This window comes from Panthera uncia, chromosome C2, assembly GCF_023721935.1.
Source record: "Panthera uncia isolate 11264 chromosome C2, Puncia_PCG_1.0, whole genome shotgun sequence".
Lineage (NCBI taxonomy): Eukaryota > Metazoa > Chordata > Mammalia > Carnivora > Felidae > Panthera > Panthera uncia.
In genome coordinates, this window is record NC_064810.1 from 80035698 (window position 1) to 80054330 (window position 18633).

An 18633-nucleotide genomic window follows, 5' to 3' on the forward strand; every position below is an offset into this window, starting at 1 on the left:
CCAGTACACTCCTGGCATAGGCTCAATAATGTTAATTTTTCATTTACTTTCTCTCCTCCTATATTCCTTTGACTTCTCAAAATCCATATGTACCAATCCAAACAACTAATCATTTCTTCACTAGACCTGACCCACTAATTTAACAAACATTTGTTAAATGCCAATTTTAAGCCAAACACAGGGCTAAGAGTTGGGACAACAGACAGATGAGACATTTATTTATAGAAATGTTTACTGTAGGGGCGCCTGGGTGGCTCAGTTGGTTAAGCGTACGACTTTGGCTCAGGTCATGATCTCGCGGTTTGTGAGTTTGAGCCCCATGTCGGGCTCTGTGCAGACAGCTCAGAGCCTGGAGCCTGCTTCAGATTCTGTGTCTCCCCTCTCTCTGCCCCTCTCATGCTCTGTCTCTCTCAATAATAAATAAACATTAAAAAAATTTTTTAAAAATGTTTACTGTCTACTGGGGAGGTGAATAATGACATAGTATTTGCAATAATAGTAATACACTCACAGGGAACCCCCCACACAGAGAAGGAACAATCTGACTGTAGGAGCTGGATAAGGCTTTTCAGAGGGGGTGACAATTGTCCTGGGTGGTCATGAAAGAGTAGTAATTTTTCTGACAGAGATTGCCAGACAGAGGGAAGAGTGTCTTTAGAGACATGAACTAACATGGTGCATAAGCTCAGCTGGAATGGAGGGCTTGAGGGAAGAAAATGAGAATGAAATTGATAATTTCCCCACATTTTTAAAGTGGAAAATTTCCAACATATACAGAAATAGAATAAACGGCATAAAGATCTACCTGCATGTGCCCATGATCCAGTTTGAACAATTATCAATTCAATGGCCAATCTTGTTTCATTTACATCCCTACCCACTAAACTCCCATCCCATTGTTTTGATGCAAATCCCAGACATTGAATCATTTCATTCATAAATACCTCAGTAAAGCATTTCAGTAAAGCATACCCCCCTTTTTTTCCCTTTTTACAGATGTGTCGTAGTACAGATATACCCTATCAATGTGACTTGTTTGTTCGATGTTCATCCCTGATATGTCTATGGTGACTGCACTATATCAGGATATACAGACTTGGCTCCCTCTTTTAGGAAGCTACTTAGTGTTCCTTTTGTGACTATTTCACAATTAACGTCACCAGTCCCCAACTGATGGGCATTTAAGTTGTTCCCAACCTCTTAATAACAAAACAAAGCTGGGAGAATACCCTTGAACCCACACCTTTGTCTGCGGGCGTATCTGTAGGTTAAATTCCTGGACGTGGAATTGCTAGGACCTGGTACACTTCGAATTCTGACAGGCACTCCCTATTCGGCCGAAGAGGTGCTTTGAATGATATGCTGAGGGTGCTTACTCTCTGTTGTCTAGGCTCGTGGCATTTTGGGGTCCTCTCTGCCTCTTCTCCATGTAATCAGTCATATGTCCTACCAGCTCAGCTCCTCCTTGTGTGTCCATCCTCTTCCCTTCATTCCCACTGCTGTGGTCCTGGCTCAGCCTGCATCCTTTTTTTTAACCAGGACAGTTGCAACTACCAATTCAGAATGTATTTTAATCATATGCCAGAGCAAATATCCAAAAACGGGAACTAAATCATTCCCTTTGGTGTCTCACCATGTACCATATTGAAAAATCCACCTCCTGAGGCCACTTCCCAGTGTTTTCCAGTTTGTCTCCAACTTCTCGCTCATTTCTCATACAGTTTAGGCTTCACAAAACTGGACTCTGGTGCCTTACTTGGGCCCCCAGCTCACCTTCTCCCTCCTTTCTCTGTTGTGGAAGTCCTGCTCATCTTTAAGATACACTCAAACCATGCCTCCTCCATGAATCCACACAGTGTAGGACCACTAATTTTGGACCCAGGTTGACCTGGATTCTAATCCTAACACACAAACTGTCTCTTTTAACATCTGGAGTCCTCTGCTCACGAGAGGAATACGTTTTCATTTGTGAATAGGATTACCAGCTTTGGGCTTATGAATGTCTTAATAGTTGAAGGCCTCAGAGATACATGTTTTCTAGGATACCTAAGACCCCTTTTTACTGTTCTTAAAATGATTACAGCTGCTACCCTTAAACCTCACTTAACAATGTCAAGAGCCTTATCAATAACAGAAAGTTATCCACATAAGGACCCTTCTAAATATAAAAACAAGAGCTGTGGTCATAGCCAAGGCTGCCATCTTCCTGAGGAATATTCCAGAGATCAGTTTAGCTGATAATTTAGAATCATAGGTTCATGGCTTGAATCAGGCACAGCAGACCTAGAAATTATGATGAGAAATCTTACCAGAAACGTTAACAAAATAAGCTGACTCTGCCGCCGGATCTATCAGAGACTAGCAAAGATCTTGAGATGCCCTAGCTCAGGTGGTCCTAGACAACAGTAATCAGGGCTTTCTTCTGGGGGGATGTCACTTAATCTGAGGCTCAGATTTTTCAGTTAAATAAAGACAGGGCGCCTGGGTGGCTCAGTCAGTTACATGTCCGCTGCTTGGTTTCGGCTCAGGTCATGATCTCACAGTAACGGGTTCGAGCCCTGCATCTGACTCTGTGCTGACAGCGCAGAGCCTGCTTGGGATTCTCTCTCTCCCTGTCTCTCTTTCTCTTTCTCTCTCTCTCTCTGCCCCTCCCCTGCTTGCTTTCTCTCTCTCTTAAAAATTTTTTTTAAAATAAAGACAAAAATACCAACCTTGTGGGATAATGGGCATATAGTAGGCGCTGAATAAAAAGTAATTTTCATCATTTTGTGGTGACTATGACCCTCCCACCGCACTTGATTGGAGCACTGGCTGTATTTGCTTTGTATCACAGCTGGTTGTGGACAAGAGTATCTTGAGCACTAGACTGCAAGCCCGCTGTGGGCAGGGCGCGTGAATCACCCCTGATCTCCCAGCGCCTGGCAAAGAGCCTGCAAATAAGCAAAGAAAGAGTCAAAGGTAAACGTGTAAAAAGATGAGCGGATGGGAGGTCAGACGCACCCGTGGAGCTGCCCGAAGACAGGGTTTCTCTGGAAACTCGACCCGCAGGCACAACTTGCGCAGCGCAGGCCGGAGGCGGGGCCTGGATTCGGGGGCGGGGCTTGGTGCGGACCCCGCCCCGGTCCGTCCGTGAATACGCTCCGGAGGCATAGGCCAACGCGCAGCCTCGTCCGGCGCTGCCTGCAGGCTCCTCTGTGGCCCGGCGGGTCCGGTCGCCGGCGCCGAGATGCGCCCCCTGCTTGGCTTCCTGCTGGTCTTCGTCTGCTGCACCTTCGCCCTGTACTTGCTGTCGACGCGACTGCCCCGCGGGCGGACACTGGGCCCGGACGAGGAGACTGGAGGCAGGTGCGTGGCGCAGGTGGCGAGGGCCGCGGTTCGGGTCCGAGGAAGGGAGACAGATACGAGGGTGGGGTCTTCGAATCGGAGATTGGGTTCCAGGATCGCAGGCGTCGGGGACCGGGGTTCAGGTCTGGAACTGGAGATCAGGGTCGGTGTCCTGGCCGCGTCTGTCCGGTCTCGGGCGGGCGGGGTGGATAGGAGTTGTGGTCCGCCCGGACTGAACCTGCGCTGTGCTGGTTGCGCGGAGTGCAGTTTCGGCGCGCTATCCGTGGCTTTGCACGCAGGGCGGTGATTTGCCGAGGGAAACGCGGCGCCTCATGCCGGCGGCACCGGTTCGCGCACCTCTGTCTGCGCCGTGGCATCACCACGGGAGCCGGGTGCCGATCGCCTTCCCGGCCCAGCCCTGACCCGCATTTTCAGCCGACCCTCGCCCTTGTGTGGTCCCGCAGCCTCATCTCTACGACCGCTTTCGGCCTCCCTCCGTCGTTCTTCCCACCCCATCTCACTTCCGTCAGCCCTGCCCTTGGGACTCTACGGCATTCGGTCTGCAGAAGTGTTGCAAGGACCTCTTTAAATATTCACGAATTAATTATCGGAGCCGCCCCTCTTCCTGAATATCTCTACTTTCCCCCTTCTCATGACCATCTGGGTGGGGCTGGAGGCGGTGCAATTCCTACCGGGCTGGTTTGCCGTCAGTGTTGCATACTGTTCAAAAAGTTTATGGAAATGTGCCTGCCACAGCATGGCGTTCACAAGAATGTTACTGATATTTGAATAGGAGGGTAACTTTTCGGTTACCCTAGTTGGGAGGTTGGGAAGGCTCTGCTGTGGGTGTCAGACACACTAAGAGAAACATTCTGATGAGAACTAGGAGGGTGTGCTCATAATTGATCATTGATAGATTCAAGGGTTATTCTTATGTCAGAGGCAAGGTAGCCCTTAAACTGTCACCCTTGTACAGGGTTCAGAATGCACTAAGGGCCAGATAAAGAGCGGGGTGAACAAGCAGCCTCTTTGAAAGGATTAGTTCAAGCTTGACATATTATCAAGAAGGTTATGTTTGTGGTGTGGGACAGATATACTTTCCAAGAGAATCTTTAATTGGCTTGTTAGTGACTGATAAAACAGTCTTTTACCTAGTAACTCAGGAGCAGTGTGAAGTTTTAATTGTCCTTGGCCTGAAGTTTGTGGGGGAGGGGGTGTTCCAGGAAGGGAAGGCAGTTTAGGACATTTAGTTCTTGCCTGAAAATTAATCCATTTGTCTCTTAAGAATAGATCATAAAACCTGAGAACTAAAAGGAAACTTAACACTCATTTTTTCTATAAGGAAACCGAGGCCCAGGGACTAGCCTGAGATCACACTACTGGACAGTAGCAGAGTTGAGATGTTAACCCAGGTCTCTTGCTTCCAAAAGCGGGGCTCTTATGTCTGTGTCTTTGGAAAGAGGACACAAAGGACTTTTCTAGGTGCTAGGCTGATCTGGTCTCATGTTTCCATCTGCTTTTCCAAATCCCCAGGTCACTGTGGTTCCCCTCAGACTTGGCCGAGCTGCGGGAACTTTCTGAGGTCCTTCGAGAGTACCGGAAGGAGCACCAGGCCTACGTGTTCCTGCTGTTCTGCAGTGCCTACCTCTACAAACAGGGCTTTGCCATCCCTGGCTCCAGCTTCCTGGTCAGTGCCTTGCCCTCCTTCTGTGTGTGCTAGAAAGCTACCTTCTGTCTTATTTATTTATTTATTTATTTTTATTTTGGAGAGAGAGAGAGCCTGTGCACAAGCAGGGGAGGGGCAGAAAGAAGGAGACACAAAATCAGAAGCATGCTCCAGGCTCTGAGCTGTCAGCACAGAACCCATCGTGGGCTTGACCCCACAAACTGAGAGATCGTGACCTGATCTGGAGTCGGATGCTTATCCGACTGAGCCACCCAGTGCCCCCCCCCTTTTTCCCAATATTTACTTATTTTTGAGAGCACAAGGTGGGGAGGGGCAGAGAGAGGGGGCCAGATGATCCAAAGCGGGCTCTGTGCTGACAGCAATGAACCTTATGTAGGGCTTGAACTTAAAAACCGTAAGATCATGACCTGAGCTGAAGTCAGATGCTCAACCGACTGAGCCACCCAGGTGCTCTGCCACCTTCTGTCTTTGTAGAGTCCGCCTCAGGCTGCAAATCATATGGTCCAGAGCTAGACTACTGTGGCAATGATTTGATGACAGCTTCCCAAGTGTCAGACACTTTCACAGTTGCCTCACTGACCTTAGTTAATTCTCCTAACAGCCTTATAACGTGGGCCTGATTATCACACTTTACAAATAAGGAAACAGGCAGTGAGAAGTAACTGTCCAAGTTGACAGTGAGGAGGGGCAGGGCTGGGGTCTGAGCCCATGTCTGCCCAGCTCCAGAGTCTCAAATGTGCTGTTTTTGTTTCTAAGGCATTGATGGCTGTGTGCTGTCCTGGACACACACACACAATCTGAGCTGGCTCAGCTGTTCCTCCTCAGAGCTTCCATAATCTTCTGATTTTGGTACTGTTTTCTGTTATTTATTTTTTTAAAATCCGTTTTTTCCACCAGTCTTTGAGCTTTTGGCGAACCAGGCCTGTTCCTTACTCTCAGCTTTGTATTTCTTTGCCTGGTACAGGGAAGTGCCTTCACAAATGTTCGATGAACAAATGCAAGTTGTTCATGATGATGCTAGACTGGCGAGGCTGGAAGCTTCTCTGGTGTGGGGAGGAAAAGTTATTTGGAATTCCCAGACGGCCCCCAGCACTCGGAGCCGCAGTGCTGGGCCTAGACATGTGCTCTAGTCGCGGGCTGCTTCTCATCCACCCCCACCTCAGATTCTACAGAAGAACCTTGCTGTGCTCCCTGCAGCGTTTTAAGCTGCTGCATGTAAATATGTGTATATTTTAGGGCTTGGGGTGGGTTTGAATCCCAGCTGTGTAACCATGAGCCAGCCCTTTAACTTCTGCAACCCCATTTCCTCATCTGGAGAACGGGGATACTCACACAACCCCCTAGGACTGTTGCGTGGCGGAACTGAATGGAACGTGGGCATAGAGCAGCTGGCTCAGTGATGGTGCCTGGCATGCAATGGCCTTCAGCATTTGTTGAATGACTAAGAGACTGAGCAGGAAATCCCTGAAAGCTTCCTTCTGTCATGCTTCTTTCTCCTGCCCTGGCATGGAGCCTCCTCACCCCAGGCTCAGCTGGATGCACTTAAGCAATCTCTTTGTTGGAAACTGGAAGAAAAGCAAACATGTCCATGCCGAGAGAGACAGGGGAGGTGTGTGGTCCTGGAAGTCAGGGGCTGGCTTCTTGGGGTTGCCCCTGTACCTGCCCTCCCTCTTGAGCTGATCCCTCTTCAGGGCAAAGAGTCAGATGCTACCGGAGGGTGAATCCTGTCTCTGCCTAGTGTGAGCTTGGGCCTGATACTTAGTCTCTTATCCCTGTAGAATGGTGTAAGGATGGCAGATGACACAGGGTCATCATGAGGATTAAATAAGACATACAGTCAAGCACTTAACATACAGTAGGTGCTCATCAGACCCCCACCTTCTCACTTCTAACTTCCCCTTTTACTTTCTGTCTTGGATCCCATGTTGACAGGGTGATGTCTACTGGCCAAAGTGTGTTTAGGGCATACCGGTTCACTTTCCATTTTTGTTAATCTAAGACTTTGGTGAGTGTCAGCTAGAGCTCTCATCAACATGGAACCCCCAGTGTTGTGTACCACATAGATGTAATTCCAGCAAGAAGCAAAGAAGGAAGACGTTTTATATAGCTTATGTGGTCTTATTGAAGGAGAGAATTCATGGTTTGTGTTCATTTAAGATAGTTAAAATAATGTGTGAGTTCCATTTCTCCCTTCTTGGAGCACCGATGTTTGCAGGACCCACTACAACCCAGGCAGCAGGCTGGGGGCTGTATACACTGTTATCCCATTTAATTATCACCTGCCTTCTGAAGTGTTAATCTTCCCTGTTTAAAAGGTGAAGAGACCAAGGCCAAGATTGGAGTTTCCAGCTCTTCCATCACTTTTTGTTCACACCTTTAAAATGGGAGTTGAGGGGGGCGCCTGGGTGGCTCAGTTGGTTGAATGTCTGACTTCCGCTCAGGTCGTGATCTCGCGGTCCATGAGGTCGAGCCCCGGGTCGGGCTCTGTGCTGACAGCTCAGAGCCTGGATCCTCCTTCAGATTCTGTGTCTTCCTCCCTTTCTGCCTCTCCCCCACTCGCACTGTGTCTCCCTCTCTCTTTCAAAAATAAATAAACACTAAAAAAAAAAAATAAAATAAAATGGGAATTGGGTTTTGGTTGGGAAAATCACTAAAAGAGGGGGGAACCTATGACTCTTGGGCTCCAGTACAAGGTGGCTGGTAGCCACCAGATGTTCTAATGGCTGAGGGTTTTGTTTTGTTTTTGCAGAACATTTTAGCTGGTGCTTTGTTTGGACCATGGCTGGGGCTTCTGCTGTGTTGTGTGTTGACATCAGTGGGCGCCACATGCTGCTATCTGCTCTCTAGTATTTTTGGCAAACAGCTGGTGGTCTCCTACTTCCCTGATAAAGTATGCCTGCTGCAGAGGAAGGTAAGCAGAGGGGCCACAACTGAGTGCCGGGCCCTGGAGTGTCACCTCAGGGCCCTGCGGAGTTTCCCACTGTGCTCCTCCACCCTGCTTTGGAGCTCCCGGGGGTTCCTTTTGATGTGATCAAGAGTCACAGACCTGGGATCAAATTCCAGCCTCATCATTACCAGCTCTGTGATTTGGGGCAAGTTCCTGACTTCTTGGAGCTTCAGGTACTTTCATTTAAAAAATGAGGAAAACATGGGGCGCCTGGGTGGCTCAGTCGGTTGAGCATCCGACTTCGGCTCAGGTCATGATCTCGTGGTCTGTGAGTTCGAGCCCCGTGTCGGACTCTGTGCTGACAACTTAGAGCCTGGAGCCTTCTTTGGATTCTGTGTCTCCTTCTCTCTCTGCCCCTCCCCTGCTCATGCTCCGTCTCTCTCTCTCTCTCTCTCTCTCTGTCAAAAATAAACATTAAAAAAAAAAAAATTTTAAAGATGAGGAAAACAATCTCTACTCTGGAGGGTTGTTGGAAGATTCAGGAAGAGAATATGTGAAGTATCTAGAAAAGTGCTTGGCACTAACAGATTGTCATGTCTAGAGATTCTTTCTGCTTCTTAATGACCTTGTCTTTTTTGGCTACAGGTGGAAGAGAACAGAAACAGCTTGTTTTTTTTCTTACTGTTTTTGAGACTTTTCCCCATGACACCAAACTGGTTCTTGAACCTCTCAGCTCCGATTCTGAACATCCCGATTGTGCATTTCTTCTTCTCTGTTCTGATCGGTAAGAAGCTGGTGGGTTAAGTCTGTGTCTTCAGCATGGTCATGTTGGGGGCCTGCCCTGGGTTATCAGCCACATGGGCATGTGCCTGGCTCTGGCCTCTGATTAAGATCTGCCTTGAAAAAAAGAGGTGGTGCTAGTGAAGTTCTTTGTTGCCTTTTGACAATTGTATGACCTTCAATAAGCTACTTACCCTCCATGAACCATTTGGCCAGATGAGGGGCTGGGACCAGAGCAGTGTTTCTCAAAGTCTGTGCCTTGGTTCGCTTTTATCAGAGTGGTAATGTGCTAACATCCTGTAAAATCAGTGACTGTTGTTTTCTCCACACTAGAAGTAAACCAACCCTACTTTAAGCCTAGGCAAGGATTGCCTCTCTTAAACCTACTTTAGAGCATGGAGGGAAAGACTATTCAGGGCTTCCAGGTGGAACATAACAAATCTGTGGTTGAACAACTGCTGTTGATAGGGAATTCTTGAGAGAAAGTAAGATCTTAAAGCAAAATTGACCACAGCTCATTCTGGTCATTTTGGCTTTCAAACAAAGTGCCTCAGTACCTCAGTTAGCAGCCTGTAATTACCTAGGTGGCAGAAGGCTTGGCAAGACTCTGGAGACCGGGGCTCCAGTCCCCCTTCTGACAAGCTGTGTGACCTTGAGTACTCTATGAACTTGAGGCATCTACTGTAGGGAAGGAACAGGTTGTTAGGGGGTCCCAAACCAGTCAGAGTCTCCGGGGTAGAGGTCAGGAGAAGCTATTAGAGTTTCCTGGGTTTTACTCCAGGCCCAGGTAACCAGAATCTCTGTGGGGAGCCCAAGAATGTGTTTTTAACAGCTTCCCCTGGGATTGTTATATAACCAGCCTGTCTGCTACCAGTCAGACTTTTGGGATCCAGTGGATTTGATGATCGCTTAGAGACAGTATAGAACTTGAAAGTAGTACTATTTCTAAGAAACGTGTTTTTCTCTTAGCATGCTATAAATCTCATAATACTGGTACCTCTCATTACTTAGGCTGTTGGATGCTCAGAACCCAGTTTGGGGCACTTCTAGCAAATTGGTGAACCTTATACTTTTTGTACTAACTGTATCTCCTGATTAACTTATTCTTGACTTTTCTTTTTCCTATTAAACATTTTTTGTCTTATGGTAGTATATATGTTTTTATAAATCATCTCAAGCCTGTTTGTTAAACAAGGCAGTTGTTTATGGGAAGTGAGGAAAGGAGGGGAAGGAGTAGAGAGGGAGGGAAAGAGGTAATGTGCTGAGAGGTCAGGAGTTAGGCAAAAAAAAAAAAAAAAATTCTGGAGTCTGGGTTGTGAATTCCTGGGGACATTTGTGAAGGGCTATTATTTTTTATTTTGCTGCCCCTAGTAACAGGCTCTTTCCCTTTTCTTCCAGGTTTGGTCCCATACAATTTTATCTGTGTGCAGACAGGCTCCATCCTGTCAACTCTGACCTCTCTGGATGCTCTTTTCTCCTGGGAAACGGTCTTCAAGCTTTTGGCCATTGCTCTGGTGGCCTTAGTTCCTGGAACCCTCATTAAAAAATTTAGTCAAAAGGACCTGCATTTGAATGAAATAAGCAACACTAATCATCTAAATAGTAGAAAGGACACGTGATCTGGGTTTTTGGTTGCCATGTCCTTGGACTTTGTTGTTTATTTGTATAATGGGTGTGGTCCTGTGCAGCCCGTCATTGTTTTTTAATTACCCTCAACAGGTGATTTTGGACACTATATATCTGTGTGCAGTGTTTTTATAAAGGACGCTCTGTTCTAGAAGGTGAACTGTATCAAGTTCTCAAACCAGTCCTGGTTTAGCAGGGTACTCTGTGAAACGGATGGCCTTCTAGAAAATCCTATTTGTATTTTGTTGAAAAACAAGGAACTCAGGATGGTTTGTTGTATTTGTCTCTCAGCAAGCCCCGCGCTGCTTCAGGAGAGGATGCTGATTGTCCTTAATCCAGAGTGCCTCTTCTGCAAAGTGATAGGCTGTTGTGACAGGTGTTCTGTTAAATCCCTAGTGGATGTTACTGGTGTAAATGATGTGAACCCACATCACTGACATTACCTTCTATCCTGTTAGTCTCATGGAGAGTGTTTTCTTCTGTATTTTTTTTTTTTTTTTTTTTTTTTTTGCCAATGACCTACCTCTTCCATAAACCAAGGGGAACTAGCTGACAAACTGCATAGAACTTTCACATACAACTCAAATGCACAGTGATTTCTGTGATGCTTTGTGTTCAGATGCACTGATGTTACCAAACATGTCAAATCTCTTGGTTGCGTGTTCTGACAATTCAGCTGATTGCAAATAGACTATTAAATATGAATGCAGCAAATTCTGCATGTTATGGGTATATTCTGGGGACATTCTTACCTGTCTGAATGGGGCAGGGCCCCTTGACTCACTGGAACCAAATGACCTGTCGGTACATTTTCTAATCTGTCCTTTCTGTGTGGGAATCCTGTCTCTGTCCTGCTAGGAGAATGGATTCAGTACACTCAGCTATCAGCCAGCATAGCCTCTGAATTTTTTTCGTTTTGTCATTTGTCAAGAATAACTGAGGAATAATTCTATTTTATCTTTTAATCCAAGGGGGAGAACTTGGTTTTGGATTACTGTGTTGTGTTGTATTTTTAATGATCTGTAGCTGCTGCTGCTGCTTACAGCTGCAGTACTGAACTGGCACAGACCTGGGTTAATGCTTCCAAGTACAGGAGGACCTTGGCACCTACACTGACCATCTCTGGGATCCTGTACCATACAGGACTAACTCGTCATTTCTTACCAGAACCGTTGCTGTTGGGCATCCTCTGCTGGGTTTTGATTTGGTGCGGCCAAGAATCTTGCCAAGGCTTTCCCTCAAGCCACGTGTTCTGCATGAATTCTTGAGAATACTCCTGTTCAGGAGGAAGAATGAATTCCTAAGCAGTGTTTTTTGGACAAGCTATGATCCAAAAAACACGACAAGGACTTCATTTTTAAAGGCATATTGCTTTAGAAGAAGCATGCTTACAGGAGCGGGGGTGAGGAGAAGGCTGTGTGAAATCTGTGGCTCTTTGTGTTCTGGAGGAGCAGGAGGCAAGGGGAAGCCAGTATGTTTTCTACACGACTGCAAATGTGTGCCCTTTATCAAGATCCTTATGTTTGTCTCTCTCCCTCTTGCCTCGTGATTTTGCTACACTGTGCCTTACCAGTTGTGAGTTTACAGGCAAAGCAATTTCCCAAATAAATGGATATAAACGTTCTGTATGGGGTGTGTTGTACATGTTGCTCACGTTCAGTTCCCCTTGCCAGCGGGAATCAGGATTGGCTGAAAATCAAACAATCCAAAATGGTGTTTTAGCATCACTCTCAGGAGGCTTCTTACCAGTATGATTCCTTAGAAGCCAGATTTTCATTTTCACCTTTTCCTTCTCTACACTTACTTTATAGTGGAGTCACTAATGAAGAGTAGCTGCAAGATGGGCAGCAGGAAGGCCATGGGAAAAAAGAAGGGCACGTGTCCACCACCAAGAGGAAACTATTAAGAGAGGGATGGTTGTCCCCTCCTTCTGTAGGTGTGTCTGAAACCACAGCCACAGAAACCTTCTCCACACCCGGCTTTCCTGGCTGCAGGCCACCCTGCATGTGAAGTTTTCCTTTCCCTACAGCTCTGACAAGTGCTGAGACCTGTGAAGGCAGCTTTCGGGACACAAACAGAACCTGAGGAAAAGACACGACCAGAAAGGAGTGAAGCACGCTTTTTGTTTAATTCCATGCATTGGTTTGCTTCGATAGTCGCTCTTGTTCCCATCAGTGTACAATTATTCAGTACAAATGGAGCTGGCATCAGAAACCACAGGGAGCAGGGGACTGACGGTACTGGACGTCCAGGGAGACAGATGAGGAAGCTCATTTTGAGACTTAACCCCAAAAAAGAATTTGCTCCAAGTTGATAGGAACTCAAATTATTGCAATAAAGAATCAGAGTGGGTCTTCCCACTTCCAGAGTCTGAGAAGAGGGCACTGGAGGTGGAAAGCCACTCAGATGATACAGTCAATAAGGGATATCTTCTTGGGGCACCTTGGTGGCTCAGTTAAGCATCTGACTCTGGGCTTCGGCTCAGGTCATGATCTCACAGTTCCTGAGTTTGAGCCCCATATTGGGCTCTGTGCTGACAGTGTGGAGCCTGCTTGGGATTTTCTCCCTCTGTTTCTCCTTCTCTGCCCCTCCCCTGTTCTGTCAAAATAAATAAGGTTAAAAAAAAAAAATTGTGGAAAAAAAAAAAGGCTATCTTCCTAAGAGCTTGCACATTCTGGCTGCAGGGTCCCTCTGTGTATGACCATTGGAGGACCCCGTCTGTCAGGTCACTGGGCAACAGCCTGGGGCCAGGAGGCAGCATTCCCGAGTGTGGTGAAGTGGCTCCAGAGAGTAAGCCTGGGGGTCGGGGGTCTGCCGAAAGTTTTCTTACAGTGGCCTTGCATCTGCCTAGGGGCTTGTCTCTACGAAATCCTGCCATCATGTTCTGGTCATGTGACAAGTTAACAAAAGCTTTAGTCCAACTCCTTTGGCGTAACCCTGTTTTTCAGAGCAGTGCTTTCAGAGCTCCCCTCTTGTGCCACCTGTCCCTGAGAAATGCTCCAGGTTCCAGAAGGCTCTTCCACTTGGCAACCTACTTCATTCCAGTTTGAATAGGCTCTTGCAGTCCTGGCTGGAACATGCAAACAGACTAATGTAATTCTTACGTGCTAGTCTGTGAGGTTGGTAACATTGGTGATATGAGTATAGTAAGTAGGACATTTATTCTATGAAATCAGCAAAGAAGAAAAATCTTGCTGCCTGGAAAGGCACTAAATTCATACTGACAGTACAAGTCAAAGTCTTAAGAATATCACACTGTTTTGATACATTAGCCTCACAGAGTCTAAGAAAGAAGCAGGTAACTGGGACCTAACTTTAGCTTTCTGTTTATAGAAGGGGAGGGAGGAACATGCCTATTTAACACAATGAAATGACGTAAATGAAGAGACACTTTGGAATTCAATCCATCAGTGACTGGAAATTATTCAGTTGGAATTGTAGTCCAAAAGGGCGGTGGGTGGAAGCAAGTGGCCTTTTTCCTGCCAGTGGTGCTGACCTCCACAGCCACAGGGTGGGCTCCAAAAGGAGAACACTGGTGTGGTCCTGTCATTCTCCCTTCAGGGCTAACTCAAGATCTCAAACCACCTTGAGAAAATTGTGAGGTTCGAGTTGGGATGCTGAAATAGATGTCCCCTTTTCCAATCAAGCTGTCATTGTTTCTCCAAGTGCTGTGTTATGAGAGGTTCTGAGGCTGTGTCCGGGCTGGGTGGGAACGAATATGGCGATCAAGAAATAACATCAGTCTTGGGTGTTAGGGTGGAGGTGGTAGGTGGCGGTATGTGATAGTATATTGGCTTCTGGTTTCGTGGAAAAACAAAACAGCAAACTGTACTGCAGAGCAAGGCAGGAATCCCTTGCATTCCAAGTATGTTCTTTCCTAGAGAATTCGGTTCCAGGAAGTTCAAGTAGGAACATTTTACGAAAAGGGGGAACACTTGAGACATAAAGGCATGGGGATAAAAAAGTAAATTAGGTGATCAGTGAGGATGCATTCACACGGAAAGGATGTGTCAGGGCTTCACAGTAGGGGAGGGCATTTAAAATTGGGTTGGTACCAGGAAAATTCCAAATCATCGTATCTATTACTTAGGATAAGAGGGAAGTTTAGCACAATGAGGCCCTGAAATATATGTCCAGTACCTAGTACGTCCTACAAAAAATCCTTAATTCTAGAAGGATGGTTTGTTGATACTAAAGTTTTAAATATCTGAACTTCAAGTAGGCTATACCAAATCCTTTTTGAGTAGGAGCTCCCCCAATCTTGCAAACAGGTCTAAACTTCAGTGGCGGTAAGGTCTATTATGATTTCGAAGTGAATGTTGGCTTCTCAGTCCCTCTGCAAAGCAATTTTAATAGGAATTGTTACCAGAGGACATGATCTAGAAATAGATGAAAATCAGAACCAATGTTCATCTGCAACACAAATTAAAACTCGTTATCTTGCAGTCAAAAACAGATGCTAAATGAATGTGGACACTGATCCCAAGGGGGTTAAGCTTTCCATCAACAATGAAGCTTGAAATCACAGTCTTTTGAGGTTCCTTAAAGCATTGTGGCACAGTCCTCAGGACTGAAGGATCAGCTCTTCAATTTCCTGAGCTCTAAGATTCAGCACTCTTCAGAGGATGTGGAGCTGTTCTCCAAGAAACACACACGGATTCAAAATTGTCCTGGTTAGCTCAAGGCAGGCAGTGAAGGGCAAGGCTGGGATAGAGAAGGCATTTCTCTTTTTAACCTAGACTATTTTTAACCTAGACTTTTCTGAAGCCTCTCGTCACTTCTACTAAAAATAAATAAATAAATAAATAAATAAAAGGGTTCAATGTGGAGCTTTATTCAACTCTCAACAATACAGTGAATGACTCATGATTCAACACTGTCTACTACCCTAACATGCTTATAACAGTTAACCCAGATAGGTATATGGCATTATCATATTTGGGAATTCAAAAAACATCAAAGTTATGAGGTATCAGGTGTGGGTTTTCGAGGAAGACCATCACTGAAAGATGTAAGACAGAAGCTGACCCTCCTGTTTCCTTTTGCCACTACAGGTGGGCAAGAACTGGACGAGCTAAAGTGTGTTTTATGGTGGAGAGAAAGGGGACATAGACTTGTTCCCAGAAGAAATGAACCAGAGAGATTCATAGTTTAGTGTGGTCTGAAGTCTCAAGAGATGAACTCTCAGTTCCCAGAAGAAATGAACCAGAGAGATTCACAGTTGAGTGTGGTCTGAAGTCCAAGGATGGAAAATATGGCCTTTTAAGGTACTTTTCCGGCCCGATCACCCTCTAAGTGAGTAGGCCTCCTTCTAGAATGCCTCTAGTCTTATTACGGGATGACATCATAGCTAGGCATTTTATGTCAATGTCATGATATACATATTCTTTTTGTTTGCTTGTTTCTTTTTATGTTTCCCTGCTACTCCCAGCCAGGAGAAATAAAAAGCTGGTACTATGGGACCTGGAAAGAAGGAGATGACAAACTGTGCTGCCCTCTCTTGAATCTGCCTAACCCATGGGCCCCGGGCAGCAACTCTCAGGTCGGCTCCTCCCAGGGGACTAAATAATTCTCTTTTTGCCTCTAATGTAGTCCCATGATTTTATTTCTTAAGAAACTTGAGAAAGTTTACAGCTTTTGAAGTATTTGTCCATCCACTCAGTCATCTGCCCACCCGGGAGCTTTCAGGATCAAGTCAAAGCCACAGTGCATCCACTGGCCTCCAGGGCAGAACCCGCATCCTCAGATGATTGTTGTTGCACACAGAAAATGAGGGAATACAACTAAGATGAATACCAGGGAGCTCCCAAATGGCAGTTCCATTTTCATTCCTTCATAAAAATCATAAAAACCCATAATTATTCATGGTTAGCAATAAACACAATCATTGTGCTACACTGTAAAGCCACACCTTCTGATCGACAGAAAATGAGAATGATAATTATTATAAAACAAAATAACAGTGATAATAATGCCATAACTTAAGATCTTTCATGTAGTCCAGCTACAGAATTTATACAAAATGGAATAATTTAATGCAAACAATACTGCTCTCTGTATAAGTTAAACATTTTCCTTCATCTTACCTAAGAGCTATAAATTATAGACACTAAATTTTAAATCAACGACTCAACATAAAGTGTAAACACATGGAGGGATCAGACAAGCAAAGGAAGTGCTCTAAATTCCCTCCACCTTTCCTTTTTGGCTGATGCAATCGGCGACCCCCAGCAGAGGGCAACGTTTTCATCTTTGTTGGAAATAGTTTAATACCTGTAATGTGTAAGTCTTTCCTAATGTCCAACGTGATGCAGTGTCAAAGAGTCAAGCCATGTTCTTCAGGTCTTGAGCCTAGAGAGGTTGTTTGACAGTAACCTATCTTGGAGACAGAGATGGAAACTAGGCCAACACCCGTTTTTATATAAAATTCTAGATAAAAATTTCCTTGAAGCTGAGGCATGATGAAATTCCTTGGGATGCTTTTCAAAGACTGTGACCCCAGAGACAAGCCAGGACCTCATGTCTTGGACAATGTAAAATCTCTCTAATTGCTGCTCAGCATCAGTTGTTCTTTCTATAAATTTCCAGATTCAATTATTCTAACTGCATTGATCCAAAGTGCAGTAAAATACACTTTACCAGTTGCATTTAACAAAAATGCTACTGTAATGTGGGAGGGGTTGACTTTTACAAGTTGCTTATGCTGCCTTTATCCTGATAGTGGTAGCCAGGCACTAAAGCTTCCCAGATAGAATGAGTTAATGAATAAAAACAAGGGGGTGGTTCGGGATTGGACTTTGGACAGACTCACACACACGCTAGCTGCCTTCAAAGTCTGTTCTGTTTGAATCAATATGACTCTAGTAGACAAGTAACCTGGTTCCACAGAGGGGTGATCTGATCTTCTTCACGTAGCTGAACTGAGACATTGTGAGAATGCGCTTTCACAAATTCCACATTTGCTTTTCTAATACTGTTGTAAATTTCCTTTTTCTCTTTTTGGCACCCCCTGCCTTTTTTCCTAAAGGAAGTGGTCAACAGGTGGAAAGGAAATAGGCTATACGAAAATGGCACTTGAGTCTGAAAAATCAACACATTGGTCAAGGTAACACATTTGTCAAGGTAATGACAATGACAGCATTAAAAAGGGAAGCATTTGTCAAAGACAAGGCTTGATGCTATCTGTAAGTCTCACTACCAAATGCTGCTTCAAGTTCTTAAAATGAAATCAGCTTCCAGATGTGTAGTTGTCTTTTTTCCTCCTAGAGGAAGCACATGCCCTCAAGGACCTTGGGTGCAAGTATCTGGTCATCAGTCTCTTCTAGATCATTTCCATCACCCATGTGGGCAAGCTGGTTGAACTTAATGTGGTCTGTTCACAAGTTACCTGGAATTGCTTTTCTTTGTTTTCTAAAATAATCAGTATGTCTTGCTCTGGCTCTTCTTCGTCTCTTATGGCCAAAAGAACTGGTCCCCATTGTTCAAGTAGCAATAATATCTCCTGGCCCCACAAATTCCCAACGATGTTGCTCCTAAATTCCACTTCTTTCTTTTTTTTCTTTCTTCCTTTATCTCTCTCTCTCTTTTTGCAAGAAATTATTGTGTCTGTCTCTATATCATATATAGTTCACTCTTTACAGTACAAAGTGTTAAAATGTCAAACAAAAATAAATATCAATGTTACAGTAGCTAGAATATTCAATAAAATAGATCCCTGCCATTCTTGATTGAAATGTTCAGTGAGACTTAATTTCATTTGGATATTTTTTTCCAAGAGATTTGCGAAGTCTCATGTTCCTGTTATTGCAGCTCATTTCTAGGGGTAAGAAAGAGGGGGCAGCTCTCTTCCCAGACGAAAAAGCAGGGAGAGAGTGGGAAGAGTCTGGGGGTGGGATGGATCTGAAATGCCAGTATAGTCATGAGATCTTCAGGATGGGTTTTCTTTCATTACCAAGTAGCAGAGTTGTAGTGTTTATTGGTCCTGACTGTGGCATCAGAACACTCTCCATCTGAAGAGTCACAGTCCGATTCTTCAAACTGCATAGGATTCTGCAAAGTTGAGACAAAAGAAAACCTTAATTTGTTTGGGAAATCACTTAGTAAACATGTATGGAACACTTCCCAGAGGACAGGCACTGTGCTGGGTTGCTGGCTATGATACATGAGACCAGGTCCTGTCCTTGCAGGGCTTCTGGAGAGACAAGACATATAAACATGACATGGCCTTATATGTGGAATTTAAGAAACAAAACAGATGAACAAGGGGAAGGGAAGGAAAAATAAAACAAGATAAAAACAGAGAGGGAGGCAAATCATAAGAGGCTCTTAA

General features: G+C 45.1%; 2 protein-coding genes and 1 long non-coding RNA gene across 7 annotated transcripts in view; 1 reads left to right on the top strand and 2 right to left on the bottom strand.

Moving 5' to 3' along the window:
* The window catches only part of LOC125921105 (uncharacterized), a 48645-nt gene extending 45497 nt beyond the window's left edge, over positions 1-3148 (bottom strand). The window contains exon 1 of the long non-coding RNA XR_007457303.1: positions 2712-3148. This is a non-coding gene — a long non-coding RNA (uncharacterized LOC125921105). The remainder of the gene's footprint in view (positions 1-2711) is intronic.
* Positions 3139-10814, top strand: TMEM41A (transmembrane protein 41A). The gene is made up of 5 exons (XM_049628442.1): positions 3139-3345; positions 4858-5011; positions 7761-7922; positions 8544-8682; positions 10077-10814. Exons 1-5 carry the CDS (start codon positions 3227-3229, stop codon positions 10295-10297), a joined length of 795 nt encoding a protein of 264 aa, XP_049484399.1. The 5' UTR covers positions 3139-3226; the 3' UTR covers positions 10298-10814.
* Positions 10815-11411: 597 nt separating this feature from the next.
* Positions 11412-18633, bottom strand: part of MAP3K13 (mitogen-activated protein kinase kinase kinase 13) — a 172800-nt gene continuing 165578 nt past the window's right edge. For 3 of the 5 annotated variants that reach the window (XM_049628436.1, XM_049628437.1, XM_049628438.1), the window contains 2 exons: positions 18256-18353; positions 11412-11580 (listed from right to left, as the gene is read on the bottom strand). In XM_049628436.1, coding sequence (XP_049484393.1) covers positions 11412-11580; positions 18256-18353 — 267 coding nt within the window. Of the gene's footprint in view, positions 11581-14212; positions 18354-18633 lie in introns of those variants that run through there. The other 2 variants (XM_049628439.1, XM_049628440.1) reach the window with 2 other exon arrangements.